At 47.2% G+C, this 12,716-nt stretch overlaps 1 protein-coding gene across 6 annotated transcripts in view; it reads left to right on the forward strand.

The window, feature by feature from the left end:
* abcc10 (ATP-binding cassette, sub-family C (CFTR/MRP), member 10) overlaps nt 1–12,716 on the forward strand; it is a 164,151-nt gene extending 151,435 nt beyond the window's left edge. For all 6 annotated transcript variants that reach the window (XM_059645109.1, XM_059645110.1, XM_059645108.1 and 3 more), the window contains 2 exons: nt 10,117–10,229; nt 11,499–12,716. In XM_059645109.1, the coding sequence (XP_059501092.1) occupies nt 10,117–10,229; nt 11,499–11,631 (246 nt within the window). In that variant the 3' untranslated portion in view covers nt 11,632–12,716. The remainder of the gene's footprint in view (nt 1–10,116; nt 10,230–11,498) is intronic.

Genomic DNA, 12,716 nt, shown 5'->3' on the forward strand with positions numbered 1-12,716 from the left:
CTGTATTGTTCTGTGTTTTCTGTCATCGGACTGTGATGGTGTTGAGAGGTAGTACAACAAGACAGAATGTCACCATGTTGCCAAGAGTTAGTGCCATTGGGGTTAACCCCTGCTATGACCCAGAGACAAATCAAATAAGCCAGGAAAGTTGACATTTGGGGCCGGGACCCTTCTTTGATGCTCCCTGGCCCACTGTGCTCCTCCAGCTCCATACTGTGTTATCTCTGACTCCAGCATTGGCAGTTCTTACGATCTCAAATGAGCTATCTGTATCTGTAACACAGGCAATTATAGCCTTTAAACACTGTCAAAACTGACCCCATTGGGGCCCCCAATGGTCCCTAACCAGATGGTTTGAATAACAAGTACCACACTTTGTGAATAACTGATACCAAACACCCAGATTGTAATGTAAACAAAAGATTTAACAATTTGTTGATAAAATAGTTGCTTTAGCTGAACAAAGTTAAACCACAAGGTAATCTAATTAATATTTATAATTTAAATACAATCTGTTTGGCAGGTTTTGAGAAGATTTGTAGCTCAGGTTGAGGTTCTGGATATGAGTTTGCTCGCTGAGCTGGAAGGTTAGTTTTCAGACGTTTCGTCACCATTCTAGGTAACATCATCAGTGAGCCTCCAGTGAAGCGCTGGTGTTATGACCCGCTTTCTATTTATCTGTTTAGGTTTCCTTGGGTGGGTGATGTCATTTCCTGCATTGGTGATGTCATTTCCTGTTCTTGTTCTCAGCGGATGGTAGATTGGCTCCAAGTCAATGTGTTTGTTGATGGAATTCCGGTTGGAATGCCATGCCTCTAGGAATTCTCGTGCGTGTCTCTATTTGGCTTGTCCTAGGATGGATGTGTTGTCCCAATCAAAGTGGTGTCCTTCCTCATCTGTGTGTAAGGATATAGTGATAGTGGGTCATGTCTTTTTGTGGCTAGTTGATGTTCATGTATCCTGGTGGCTAGCTTTCTGCCAGTTTGTCCAATGTAGTGTTTGTCACAGTTCTTGCAAGGTATTTTGTAGATGACGTTCGTTTTGCTTGTTGTCTGTATAGGGTCTTTTAAGTTCATAATGAACACTACAAACACTACATTGGACAAACTGGCAGAAAGCTAGCCACCAGGATACATGAACATCAACTAGCCACAAAAAGACATGACCCACTATCACACGCACCCTTACATACAGATGAGGAAGGGCACCACTTTGATTGGGACAACACATCCATCCTAGGACAAGCCTAACAGAGACACGCACGAGAATTCCTAGAAGCATGGCATTCCAACCAGAATTCCATCAACAAACACATTGATTTGGAGCCAATCTACCATCCCCTGAGAAAAAGAGCAGGAAATGACATCACCAACACAGGAAATGACATCACTAACCCAAGGAAACCTAAACAGATAAATAGAAAGCGGGACATAACACCAGCGCTTCACTGGAGGCTCACTGATGATGTTACCTAGAATGGTGACGAAATGTCTGAAAACTAACCTTCCAGCTCAGCGAGGAAACTTACATCCAGAACAATCGGTATTGATTCTAGCCCCCACTCTCTCACAAACTCTGACAGAGAAACAGATGCAGTTAATCAAAAAGAAAATAAATAAACAGGATCGAACTGGCCAGTTCACTGAAGCAGAGTCCAGACTCTGTAACTTCACAGGCACTCTCATTTCTCATTTGGTTTCCGAAGACACCAATGCACACAACTAGCTTCCAGCAGGCTCTGAGGAATGTTCGTTTTATACTTAGCACTGAGACTTTATTCCTTGAACTTTCAATAAGCTGATAATGGGAGGACAACCAGGGAGTAATCAAGTTTCCATTCTGTAGCTTTCACCGGCACAATCCTTCTGATGCAAACAAAAACCATTAGTCAATTCAAATTCTGGCCTCTCCATACCAGACTGGCTGTTTCCCCAGAAGGTCCCAGTTAACACTCAACATCGGTCATCTGCTTGAGCATAAGGCCTCTGGAGCCGAAACATCCATAGAGCACTTTGCATAAGAATCAAACTCAACCTGCAACTAACTTCAAAACCTGTTCTCAAAAATAAACTAGCATTTTTTTAAATGAGAAGGAGCCAATACTCACAGTCTAAAAGGTCACCTTAAGCTCACAGTTCCAGACCATACATAATGTAAAACAAAATTAGGGAGAATTCAGCAAGGGTTCTAACACCCATCCACAGCATTGAGAATGATCAGCATAACACGGAATTCTAGTACACTGCACAGTTAATGCCATAACACTGATCCATGTGAACAAGAAGCAGCAGTAAGCCATTCTGATACTAATGTCTGCTCTGTCATTTTAGAAGATCATTGTTGATGTGAATGTAAACTCAAAACAAAGTTCCAAGCTGCCCCTTCCCTGACCCCTCCAGTAACCTTTCACTCCCCTTGCTTTACAAGAATCTATCCACCTCTGCTTTAAAGCATTCATAGGTTCTGACTCCTTACAGGAAGAGACTTCCAAAGGCTCTGAACCCTCTGAGGAAAATAAATTCACCTCATCTCTGTTTTCAAAAGCTAACCCCATGATTTTTAAACATTGATCCATAGTTTGTGATTCTCCCATGAAAGGAAACATTCCCTCCCTACCTCTCCTCTGTCAACGTTCTTTAGCGTTTTCAGAGATAATGGGAACTGCAGATGCTGGAGAATCCAAGATAACAAAGTGTGAAGCTGGATGGACACAGCAGGCCAAGCAGCATCTCAGGAGCACCTAGAGACAGAGAGGTCCAGGAAAGTGAGGGATGTGTTGGAGATGGCCCAGGTGAACTTGAGGTTAGGGTGGAACGTGTTGGTGAAGTGGATGAACTGTTCGAGCTCCTCTTGGGAGCAAGAGGCGGCACCGATATAGTCATCAAAGTAACGGAGGAAGAGGTGGGGTTTGGGGCCTGTGTAGGTGCGGAACAGGGACTGTTCCACGTAACCTACAAAGAGGCAGACATAGCTTGGGGCCATGCGGGTACCCATGGCCAGCCCCTTTGTCTGTAGGAAGTTGGAGGAATCGAAAGAGAATTTGTTGAGGGTGAGGACGAGTTCAGCTAGGTGGATGAGGGTGTCGGTGGAGGGTGACTGGTCGGGCCTGCGGGACAGGAAGAAGCGGAGACCCTTAAGGCCATCTGCATGAGGAATGCAGGTGTATAGGGACTGGACGTCCATGGTGAAAATGAGGTGTTGGGGGCCGAGGAATTGGAAGTTCTGGAGGAGGTGGAGGGCGTGGGTGGAGCCACGGACGTAGGTGGGGAGTTCTTGGACCAAGGGGGAGAAAATGGAGTCCAGATAGGTGGAGATGGGTTCAGTGGGGCAGGAGCAGGTGGAGACAATAGGTGGGCCAGGGCAGGCGGGTTTGTGGATTTTGGGAAGGAGATAGAAGTGGGCACTGCGGGGTTGGGGAACAATGAGGTTGACGCTGTGGTTGGGAGGTCCCCTGAGGTGATGCGGTCATGGATGGTATTGGAGATGTTGGTTTGGTGCTCAGGGGTGGGGTCGTGATCAAGGGGGTGGTAGGAGGAGGTGTCGGAGAGTTGGCGTTTGGCCTCGGCGATGTAGAGGTCATTGTGCCATACTACCACTGCGCCTCCCTTGTCTGCGGGTTTGTCGGTGAAGTTGGGGTTGGAGCGGAGGGCTGCCCGTTCTGTGGGGGAGAGGTTGGAGTGGGTGAGGGGGTGGAGAGGTTGAGGCAGTTGATGTCTTGACGGCAGTTGGAGATGAAGAGGTCGAGGGAGGGTAGGAGGCCTGGGGGTGGCGTCCAGGAGGAGGACTTATGTTGGAGGCGGGTGAAGGGGTCAGTGGAGGGAGGGTTAGGCTCCTGGTTAAAGAAGTAAGAGTGGAGGCAAAGGCAGTGGAAAAACTGCTCTGTGTCCAAACGTGACTGGTATTCGTTGATGTGTGGATGGAGGGGGACAAAGGTGAGCTTCTTGTTTAGGACTGACCATTTGTCCTCAGTCAGGGGGAGGTCTGGGGGCTGGTGAAAAGCGTTTTATATATTTCAATCAAATTGCCTCTTATTCTTCAAGACTGCAGAAGATATCCCTCACAGTAGGGAGAGTTAGTGTTCTAACCTTACCATCATACCTAGAGTAGTTCACTACCCCAGACTCCAGGAGACAGTGCCATAATATGGAACTCCAAAAAGGTACAGAGGTTTAGTGCTATGAAACTGGACTCCCACAGATTGCTGCGAGTAATTGCCATAAAGCTGAATCCCACCATGGTGCTGAGAATAAATACTATGCTATTGAAGCTTACTGTGAAACCAATTATGCTGTCTCGTCCCAATATAACCAGGAGCAGCAGTCAGCACTCAGATGACCACAGGCACCAGAGTGTAGAAAACACCTGCGCATTTACCTCCTCCCTCCCCAGTATCCAAGTGCCCAAATGTACCTTCCAGGTGAAGCAACACTTCACCTGCACTTCCAAGAATCTCGTCTACTCCATTCACAATGCGGTCTCCTCTACATTGGGGAAACAAAGCATAGACTTGGCGACTGCTTCACTGAACATCTACATTCTGCTCACACAAACGATCCTGAACTACCTGTTGCCTGCCACTTCAATGCATCACCCTGCTCCCTGGCCAACATCTCTGTCTCCGGCTTGCTACAGCGTTCCAGTGAAGCCCAGCGCAAGCTGGAGGAACAACACCTCATTTTCTGCTTGGGGACCCTACAGCCCTCCGGACTCAATAATTTTAGGGCCTAAACTCTCCCATGTCCCAGCCCCCCATCCCACACACCAGGCCTTGTTACCACAAAGCCAGCCACTACACACCCCGTGTTGTTAGTCACTAACAGTCCCCATTAACAACTATTCACCCTCCCAGCCTGATAGTTAGCAACTCCTTTATCTGTCCAACTGTCTCTCTCTCTCTCTTTGGGGTCTATCCTATTGCTTACTCCCAACCCCACCCACCTCCCTATTTTCTGCATGTAAACTGATGTTTTCCCAGCCACCGTCAGATCTGAGGAAGGGTCACTGGACCCAAAACGTTAACTCTATTCTCACCTCCATGGATGCTGCCAAACCAGCTGAGCTTTTCGAGCAACTTTGTTTTTGTTCCCAATCTACCAATGGTAGCTCCATTTGTCCGTAACAATATTCCGATGAATATTCCACACAGTGTCCTTGTGTAGACAAATCTTCATTTTCACATAAAGGATGTGATATGGCTGCTGTAGTTCAATGTATCTGAAAATCCAACAGATTGCGGTCTGCAGAGATAGTAGGAACTGCAGATGCTGGAAAACCTGAGATAACAAGTTGTAGAGCAGGAGGAACACAGCAGGCCAAGCAGCATCAGAGGAGCAGGAAAGCTGACATTCCGGGTTGAGACCCTTCTTCAGAAATTGGGGAGCGGAAGGGGATTCTGCGAGGAAGGGGGAGAGAGGGGGAGGCAGATAGAAGTGGATAAAAGAGAAGATTGGTGGACAGGTCAAAGAGGCGGGGGTGGATTCAGTAAAGGTGAGTATAGGTGGGGAGTTAGAGAGGAGATAGGTCAGTCCAGGGAGGATGGACAGGTCAAGGGGGCAGGATGAGGCTTCTCGGTAGGAGATGGGGGTGGGTCTTGAGGTGGTAGGAGGGGACAGGTTAGGGAGGCGGACACAAGCTGGGCTGGTTTTGGGATGCACTTGGGGGAGGGGAGATTTTGAAGCTTGTGAAATCCACATTGATACCATTGTGCTGCAGGGTTCCCAAGCGAAAAATGAGGTGCTGTTCCTGAAACCTTCGGGTGGCATCATTGTGGCACTGCAAGAAGCCCAGGGTGAACATGTCATTTAAGGAATGGGAGTAGGAGTTGAAATGGCTCGCGACTGGGAGGTGCAGTTGTTTGTTGCGAACCAAGAGCAGATGTTCTGTAAAGCGATCCCCAAGCCTCCGCTTGATTTCCCTGATGTAGAAGAGGCCGCATCTGGAACAGCGAATGCTGTATATCACATGAGCAAATGTGCAGGTGAACATCTGCTTGATGTGGAAGGTCTTCTTGGGCCTGGGATGGGGGTGAAGGGGGAGGTGTAGGGGCAGGTGTAGCACTTCCTACGGTTGCAGGGAAAAGTGCTGGGTGTGGGTGGGGTTGGAAGGGAGTGGGGAGCGGACAAGGGAGTTACGGAGAGAGTGGTCCCTCCAGAATGCAGATAAGGGTGGGGAGGGAAAAATGTCTTTGGTGGTTGGGTCGGTTTGTAGATGGCGGAAGTGTCGGAGGATGATGCGTTGGATCTGGAGATTGGTGGGGTGGTACATGAGGACAAGGGGGATTCCTCGTTTTTCAAGGACCACAACTTCCCCCCCCGAGTTGTCGAGAACGCCCTGTACTGTGTCTCCCGCATTTCCCACAACTCATCCGCCACATCCCCTCCCCGCAATAACAACCAAAACAGAATCCCCCTCAAACACACGTACCACAGAAGAAGGATCGAGGCCCGAAATGTCAGCCTTCCTGCTCCTCTGATGTTGCTTGGCCTGCTGTGTTCATCCAGCTCTACACCTGGTTATCTCAGATTCTCCAGCATCTGCAGTTCCCACTATCTCTGAAACAAAGTTAGGCAGTTGGGCTTTTTGGAGGTCTTTCACTTCAGCTCCAGGATATCTCCGCAGGAGTTCCTCAGGGTAGTGTCCGAGGCCCAAGCATCTTCACCTGCTTCACCAATGACCTTCCCTCCGACATAAGATCAGAACTGGGCTGTTTACTGATGATTGCACAATATTCAGCACCATTTGTGACTCCTCAGATACTGAAGCAGTTTGTGTCCCACTGGAACAAAATCTGGACAACATCCTGGTATGGCTGATGAGTATCAAGAGATCTTCATGCTGCAACACCAGGCAATGACCATTTCCAACAAGAAAGCATCTCAGCATGACTTTCAATACATTAACATTACAAGTGCCCCACAATCAACATGCTTGGGGTTACCATTGACCAGAAACTGAATGAGACATGCCATTTTAACATTTGTGCCTACAAGAACAGAGGCTGAATAAAACAATCCACGTCCTGATTCCCCAACACTAGTCCACCATCTACAAGGCACAAGCCAGGAGTGTGATGGAATACTCCCCTGCCTGTATGAGTGCAACTCCAACGATACTCAGGAAGCTTGAAACCGTTCATTCCACTTTATTTACATTCTTCTAAATTCATGCTTTCCATCAACAGTAGTAGCAGTGTCTGCCATTTATAAGCTGTGACAACTCCTCAAGGCTTCATAGTCAGCACCTTCCAAACCCACAACCACCTCCGTCTGGAAGTCAGAAGGGACACCACACCAGGTTATAGTCTAACAAGTTTATTTGAAATCACAAACTTTCGGAGCATAGCCCCTTGGCAGGCTGAGACTTCACCTGACCAAGGGGCTATGCTCTGAAAGCTTGCAGTTTACAAACAACATTGTTGGACTATAACCCGGTGTTGTGTCACTTCTGATTTTCTGCATGTGAGTTTGCTCGCTGAGCTGGAAGGTTAGTTTTCAGACGTTTCGTCACCATTCTAGGTAACATCATCAGTGAGCCTTCGACGAAGCGCTGGTGTTATGTTCCGCTTTCTATTTATCTGGTTAGGTTTCCCTGTGTGGGTGATGTCATTTCCAGTTCTTTTTCTCGGAGGGTGGTAGATTGGCTCCAAGTCAATGTGTTTGTCGATGGAATTCCGGTTGAAATGCCATGTTTCTAGGAATTCTCGTGCGTGTCTCTGTTTGGCTTGTCCTAGGATGGATGTGTTGTCTCAGTCAAAGTGGTGTCCTTCCTCATCTGTACGTAAGGATACGAGTGATAGTGGGTCGTGTCGTTTTGTGGCTAGTTGATGTTCATGTATCCTGGTGGCTAGCTTTCTGCCTGTTTGTCCAATGTAGTGTTTGTCACAGTTCTACAGCGTCTACAGGAAAACAACACATACGGACCAAATACTGAACTACAGGAGCAACCATCCCAACACCCACAAACGAAGCTGCATTAGAACATTATTCCAATGAGTTACCACACACTGCGGCACAGAGGAACTACGCAGAGCAGAAGAAAATCACCTATACAGCGTATTCAAAAAGAACGGGTACCTAATGAACACAGTCCGCCGATTTCTCAGCAACAAACCCAAACAAACAGACAAAACGGGCCCAGAAACCATAACCACTTTCCCCTACATCAAAAACATTTCTGAAATGACTGCCAGACTACTCGGATCTCTTGGCATCAGGGTAGCCCACAAACCCACCAACACACTAAAACAGTAGCTAATGAGCTTAAAAGACCCTATACAGACAACAAGCAAAATGAACGCCATCTACAAAATACCTTGCAAGAACTGTGACAAACACTGCATTGGACAAACTGGCAGAAAGCTAGCCACCAGGATACATGAACATCAACTAGCCACAAAACGACATGACCCACTATCACTCATATCCTTACATACAGTTGAGGAAGGACACCACTTTGATTGGGACAACACATCCATCCTAGGACAAGCCAAACAGAGACACGCACGAGAATTCCTAGAAGCATGGCATTCCAACCGGAACTCCATCAACAAACACATTGATTTGGAGCCAATCTACCATCCCCTGAGAAAAAGAACAGGAAATGACATCACCAATGCAGGAAATGACATCACCAACCCACGGAAACCTAAACAGATAAATAGAAAGCGGGACATAACACCAGCGCTTTGTCGGAGGCTCACTGTTGATGTTACCTAGAATGGTGATGAAATGTCTGAAAACTAACCTTCCAGCTCAGCGAGCAAACTCTCAGCCAGAACCTCAACCTGAGCTACAAATCTTCTCAAAACTCACTTCTGATTTTGTCCATCTCAACCCGACACCAGTACCTCCACGTCACGTCCATCTACAAGGAGCAGGGCAGTCGAATACGTGGGAACACCACCAGCTGCAAGCTCCCCTCCAAAACACTCACCATTCTGACTTGGAAACATTGCTGTTCCTTCACTGTTGCTGGGTCAGAATCCTGGAATCCTCCTCTTCACAGCATTGTGAGTGTCTGTACACAAAATGCACTTCTGTGATTCAAGAAGGCAGGTCATCACTACCTTTAGGGTTGGGCAATAAATGCTGGCCCAGCCAGTGATGCCCACATCCCCAGAATGAGCGAAAGTAATGTCCTTGAAAGATGGAAATCTGCCATCCCTATCTGGACTGGCCAACATGTCACTTCAGACTCACAGCAATGTGGTTGACTCTGATCAACCCCCTAAATCCCAAGGAACTTAGGAAAGTTGATTGTGCTGCACGTTGCAAGGCTCCGATCCAATTGCCTGGAAAGGAAGGCAAGGTATAGGATGCCAGCATAAAGGTACACGTGTGGGACGAGGTGAGTTGTTTTTTTGGAAAAGATGCATGGATCAACCTGGATGAATGCCCTTGTTCAGTGCTATTCACTATTCCATGAGCACCTTTGTTATTCTAAGCCACCTTTATCACCTCTGAATAAATTTTATCGCATCAGTTTTTGTACTTTGTATTCATTTTGAGTTTCATTATCATCTGAGGGACATGAGTTCCAACTTTCCACTCTGATTTCTGTCAAATTATTATTGCTGATTAAAACCCCTGCACCTGGCATGACTGATTTTAAATGTATGTTTACTTGTTCTTGCTTTTCCACATGTGAGGGCAAGAACTTGTCAACTTCTTCAATCATCTTAATCTTCTTGATAGTTCTCGAAAGTCCCTCGAAACAAGGAGCATGCTGACCACAGACCCCATTGATGGAGTTATTTAATGTTGCACTGTCGCTATTATTCTGTTGAGGAGACTCAACAGAATAATAGCAGACTCACCCCGTCTTACGACCTGCCCTGGACCAATCAGAAAGATTTTGAGGTTGATAGTCAGCCAGTTGGTCACATCATGAACACACTGTCTGTGGACATCAAATTGCAAGTTGGCCTTAAACAGTCAGACATTGTCACTTGACACACTGTACCATGAGACCTCTATCACCAGCTCAATTTGCTCGGCTGTTAACGACATCGATATGATGTGTTCTCATCCTTGAACCTTCTTGTACCCAGTGTTTTTATGGGAAATGTACACTACACTCTGCCTGAGGTCCTGATAGCTTTGTTTTTCATTTGCTCAGATTCTGTGTATTGATGAAGCGACAGCCAGTGTGGACCAGAAAACAGATCGACTGTTGCAGAAGACTATACGAGAACAATTTTTAGACAAAACTGTTTTGACAATTGCCCATAGGTAACTTCTTCACACTGATAGGAAGAGATTGGTGGAAAGGGTGGGACACTAGGTTAGACAGTGAGAGAGTAAAGGATGGACATGTTTGAGGTGATGAGTAGCAGGGCAAACAGTGGGGAGGGGAGGAAGAGGAGTTGCGAGGAGCATGAGTCAGGAGTGGAAGGATTGGGGATGATTGGGGGAGCACTAGTTGGGAGGGGGAATAAGGAGGGGGTAATAGGTAGGAGGGGAAGTCGAGAGGAATGAGAAGGGGGAGGAGTTGGAAGGGGGGATAGTAGTGGGAAGTGGGGAGTAGGTAGGACGGAAAAGGGGAAGATTGAGGAGGAAGGAGGAGTGAGGAGTGGGAAGGGGCGGTAGAAGGGGGGAGTGGGGAGTAGGTAGGAGGGAAGGGGGGGAAGAGTGAGGAGGGGTAGGATTGGAGAGGGGGAAGTGGGATAGAAAGGGAGTAGCAGAGGGGGAATGGGGAGTGAGGAGTTGAGTGTAGATAGAGGGGAAAGTGGGGAGGAATGAGGAGGAGGAGGAGTGGGGATTGGGATGGAGGGGGTGTGGTGAGGGAGAAGAGAAGGAAGGGGAGGGCAGACACTAAGTAGGAGCTATGAGGTTGTGGTGTGAGGGGAGCACGATGGCAGGGCAGTTTCTGCAGCACGTGCTGGTGTCTGAGGCTCCCTGGCTCAGACCAGAGCCAGGATCACAGGTGGAAATGCCCAGCCATGGACATTTTCCTTTACCAAGCAATGTACTAAACACCAAACAAACCTTAAGCTCAGTGAGGGTGGCATGGTAGCTCTGTGGTTACCACAGCTGCTTCAGCACCAGGGGACCTGGGGTTGATTCCATCCTTGGGCAACTGCCTGTGTGGAGTTTGCACGTGAACTGTGGGTTTTCTGCAGGTGCTGCAGTTCCCTCCCACAGTCCAAAGATGTGCAGGTTATTTGGATTGGCCATGCTAACTTACCCGTAGTGTCCAGGGAAGTGCAGGTTTTGTAGGGGAGCTATGGGAAATGTGGGGTTATGGGTACAGTGTGGGGAGAGGTGGTTGTGGGTGGGATATCTTTGGATGGTCAGTGCAGACTCAATGGGCCGAATGGCCTAAACCTGCACTGTGATTCTATGACACAGTTCACTGATTAAACTGATAGCCGAGATGGGCAGCTTTGGTGTTCAGTCACGCTGAAGCAACATGTCCCAGCTGCATTCCTACTGAGGCTGGAAGGGTTTTATTTCAGTGGGTCCCCATTTTTATGCTGCCTTTGATTCTGTTTTCTACAGATTGAACACAATAATGGATTCAAACCGTGTACTGGTGTTGGATGCTGGCAAGGTGAAGGAGTTTGACTCCCCAGCCGTTCTGTCTCAGAACCGCGATTCCTTCTTCTACAATATCTTACGTGCTCCAAGATAGTTGAGGGAAGATGGCAGACCCAAGCAGACATGTTGCCAGTGAACTAAAGCTCTGGGCAGTTTGCGTATGCTGAACACTTAACTTGTACAGAACAGAGAGTTTGGGATCCAGAAAGCTCTCAGCACCTTACATATTTGGAACAGAACCAGGAAATTGAAATGTCACAATTTCAGGATGGTTAATGTTAAGAACCGCATGATTCTTGGTTAGTTGGCTTGGTTAGGGTAGATCTGTGCTTCTTACCTCACTTCTATAATTCTGCATCCTGTACCAAGTGTAATGAGTGCAATTCTAGCCTCTTCAACACCAATCGTCCTACTTCGTTCACTCAACCACTATCTCACACTCTGATACCTACAGTTTAATATTTCCTCTCAGTCCTTGTCCCATTTCCATTCCCCACTGTTCTGTACAGCTTAATATTTCGTCTCACCCCCATTCCCATTCCCCACTGTTCTGTACAGTTTAATATTCCCTCTCAGTCCCTGTCCCATTCCCGTTCCCACTGTTCTGTACAGTTTAATATTCCCCCTCAGCCTGCGGCCCATTCCCCACTGTTCTTTTTCGTGCAATATTTGTTGCAAGTCCCTGTTCTCCTGCCACTGTTCCTGAAAGGATATGTTATCTCCTCACAGCCGTTCTGCTCGGCTTGCTGTTCATGTTCTGTCCTATCATCTTTACTCCTCTGTTTTCAGCTTTGCCTCATGTTGGTCTTTCCTTTCATCTGGGTACATATTAAACTTTTCTATCAATTTTTACTTTCACACTACATAGCTCAGTCACTGGCATTGCCTGCTCATCTTTCTTCCTCTTCACATTTGTACAGATCCACTCCAAGGTCTGTCATCTGAGTGTATTTGCTGCCTGAGACCATGGACGCAAGTGTAGACTTTCTAATGTTTCTCTGCATTCTGTATCTCCAGTGAGTCTGTGATTGACACATGTACTGACATTTGATGATGAAGATATATTGTGTGAATCTCTGGAATTTAATGAGCTGTTAGAATGCCATTTCTTAGTTTGTTGGTGAATCAGCCATGAATTCCCTTGTACTGTATGAATAAATTCAACACTCTTGAGGGTCA

Source organism: Stegostoma tigrinum, chromosome 4, assembly GCF_030684315.1.
Source record: "Stegostoma tigrinum isolate sSteTig4 chromosome 4, sSteTig4.hap1, whole genome shotgun sequence".
Taxonomy (NCBI): Eukaryota; Metazoa; Chordata; class Chondrichthyes; order Orectolobiformes; family Stegostomatidae; genus Stegostoma; species Stegostoma tigrinum.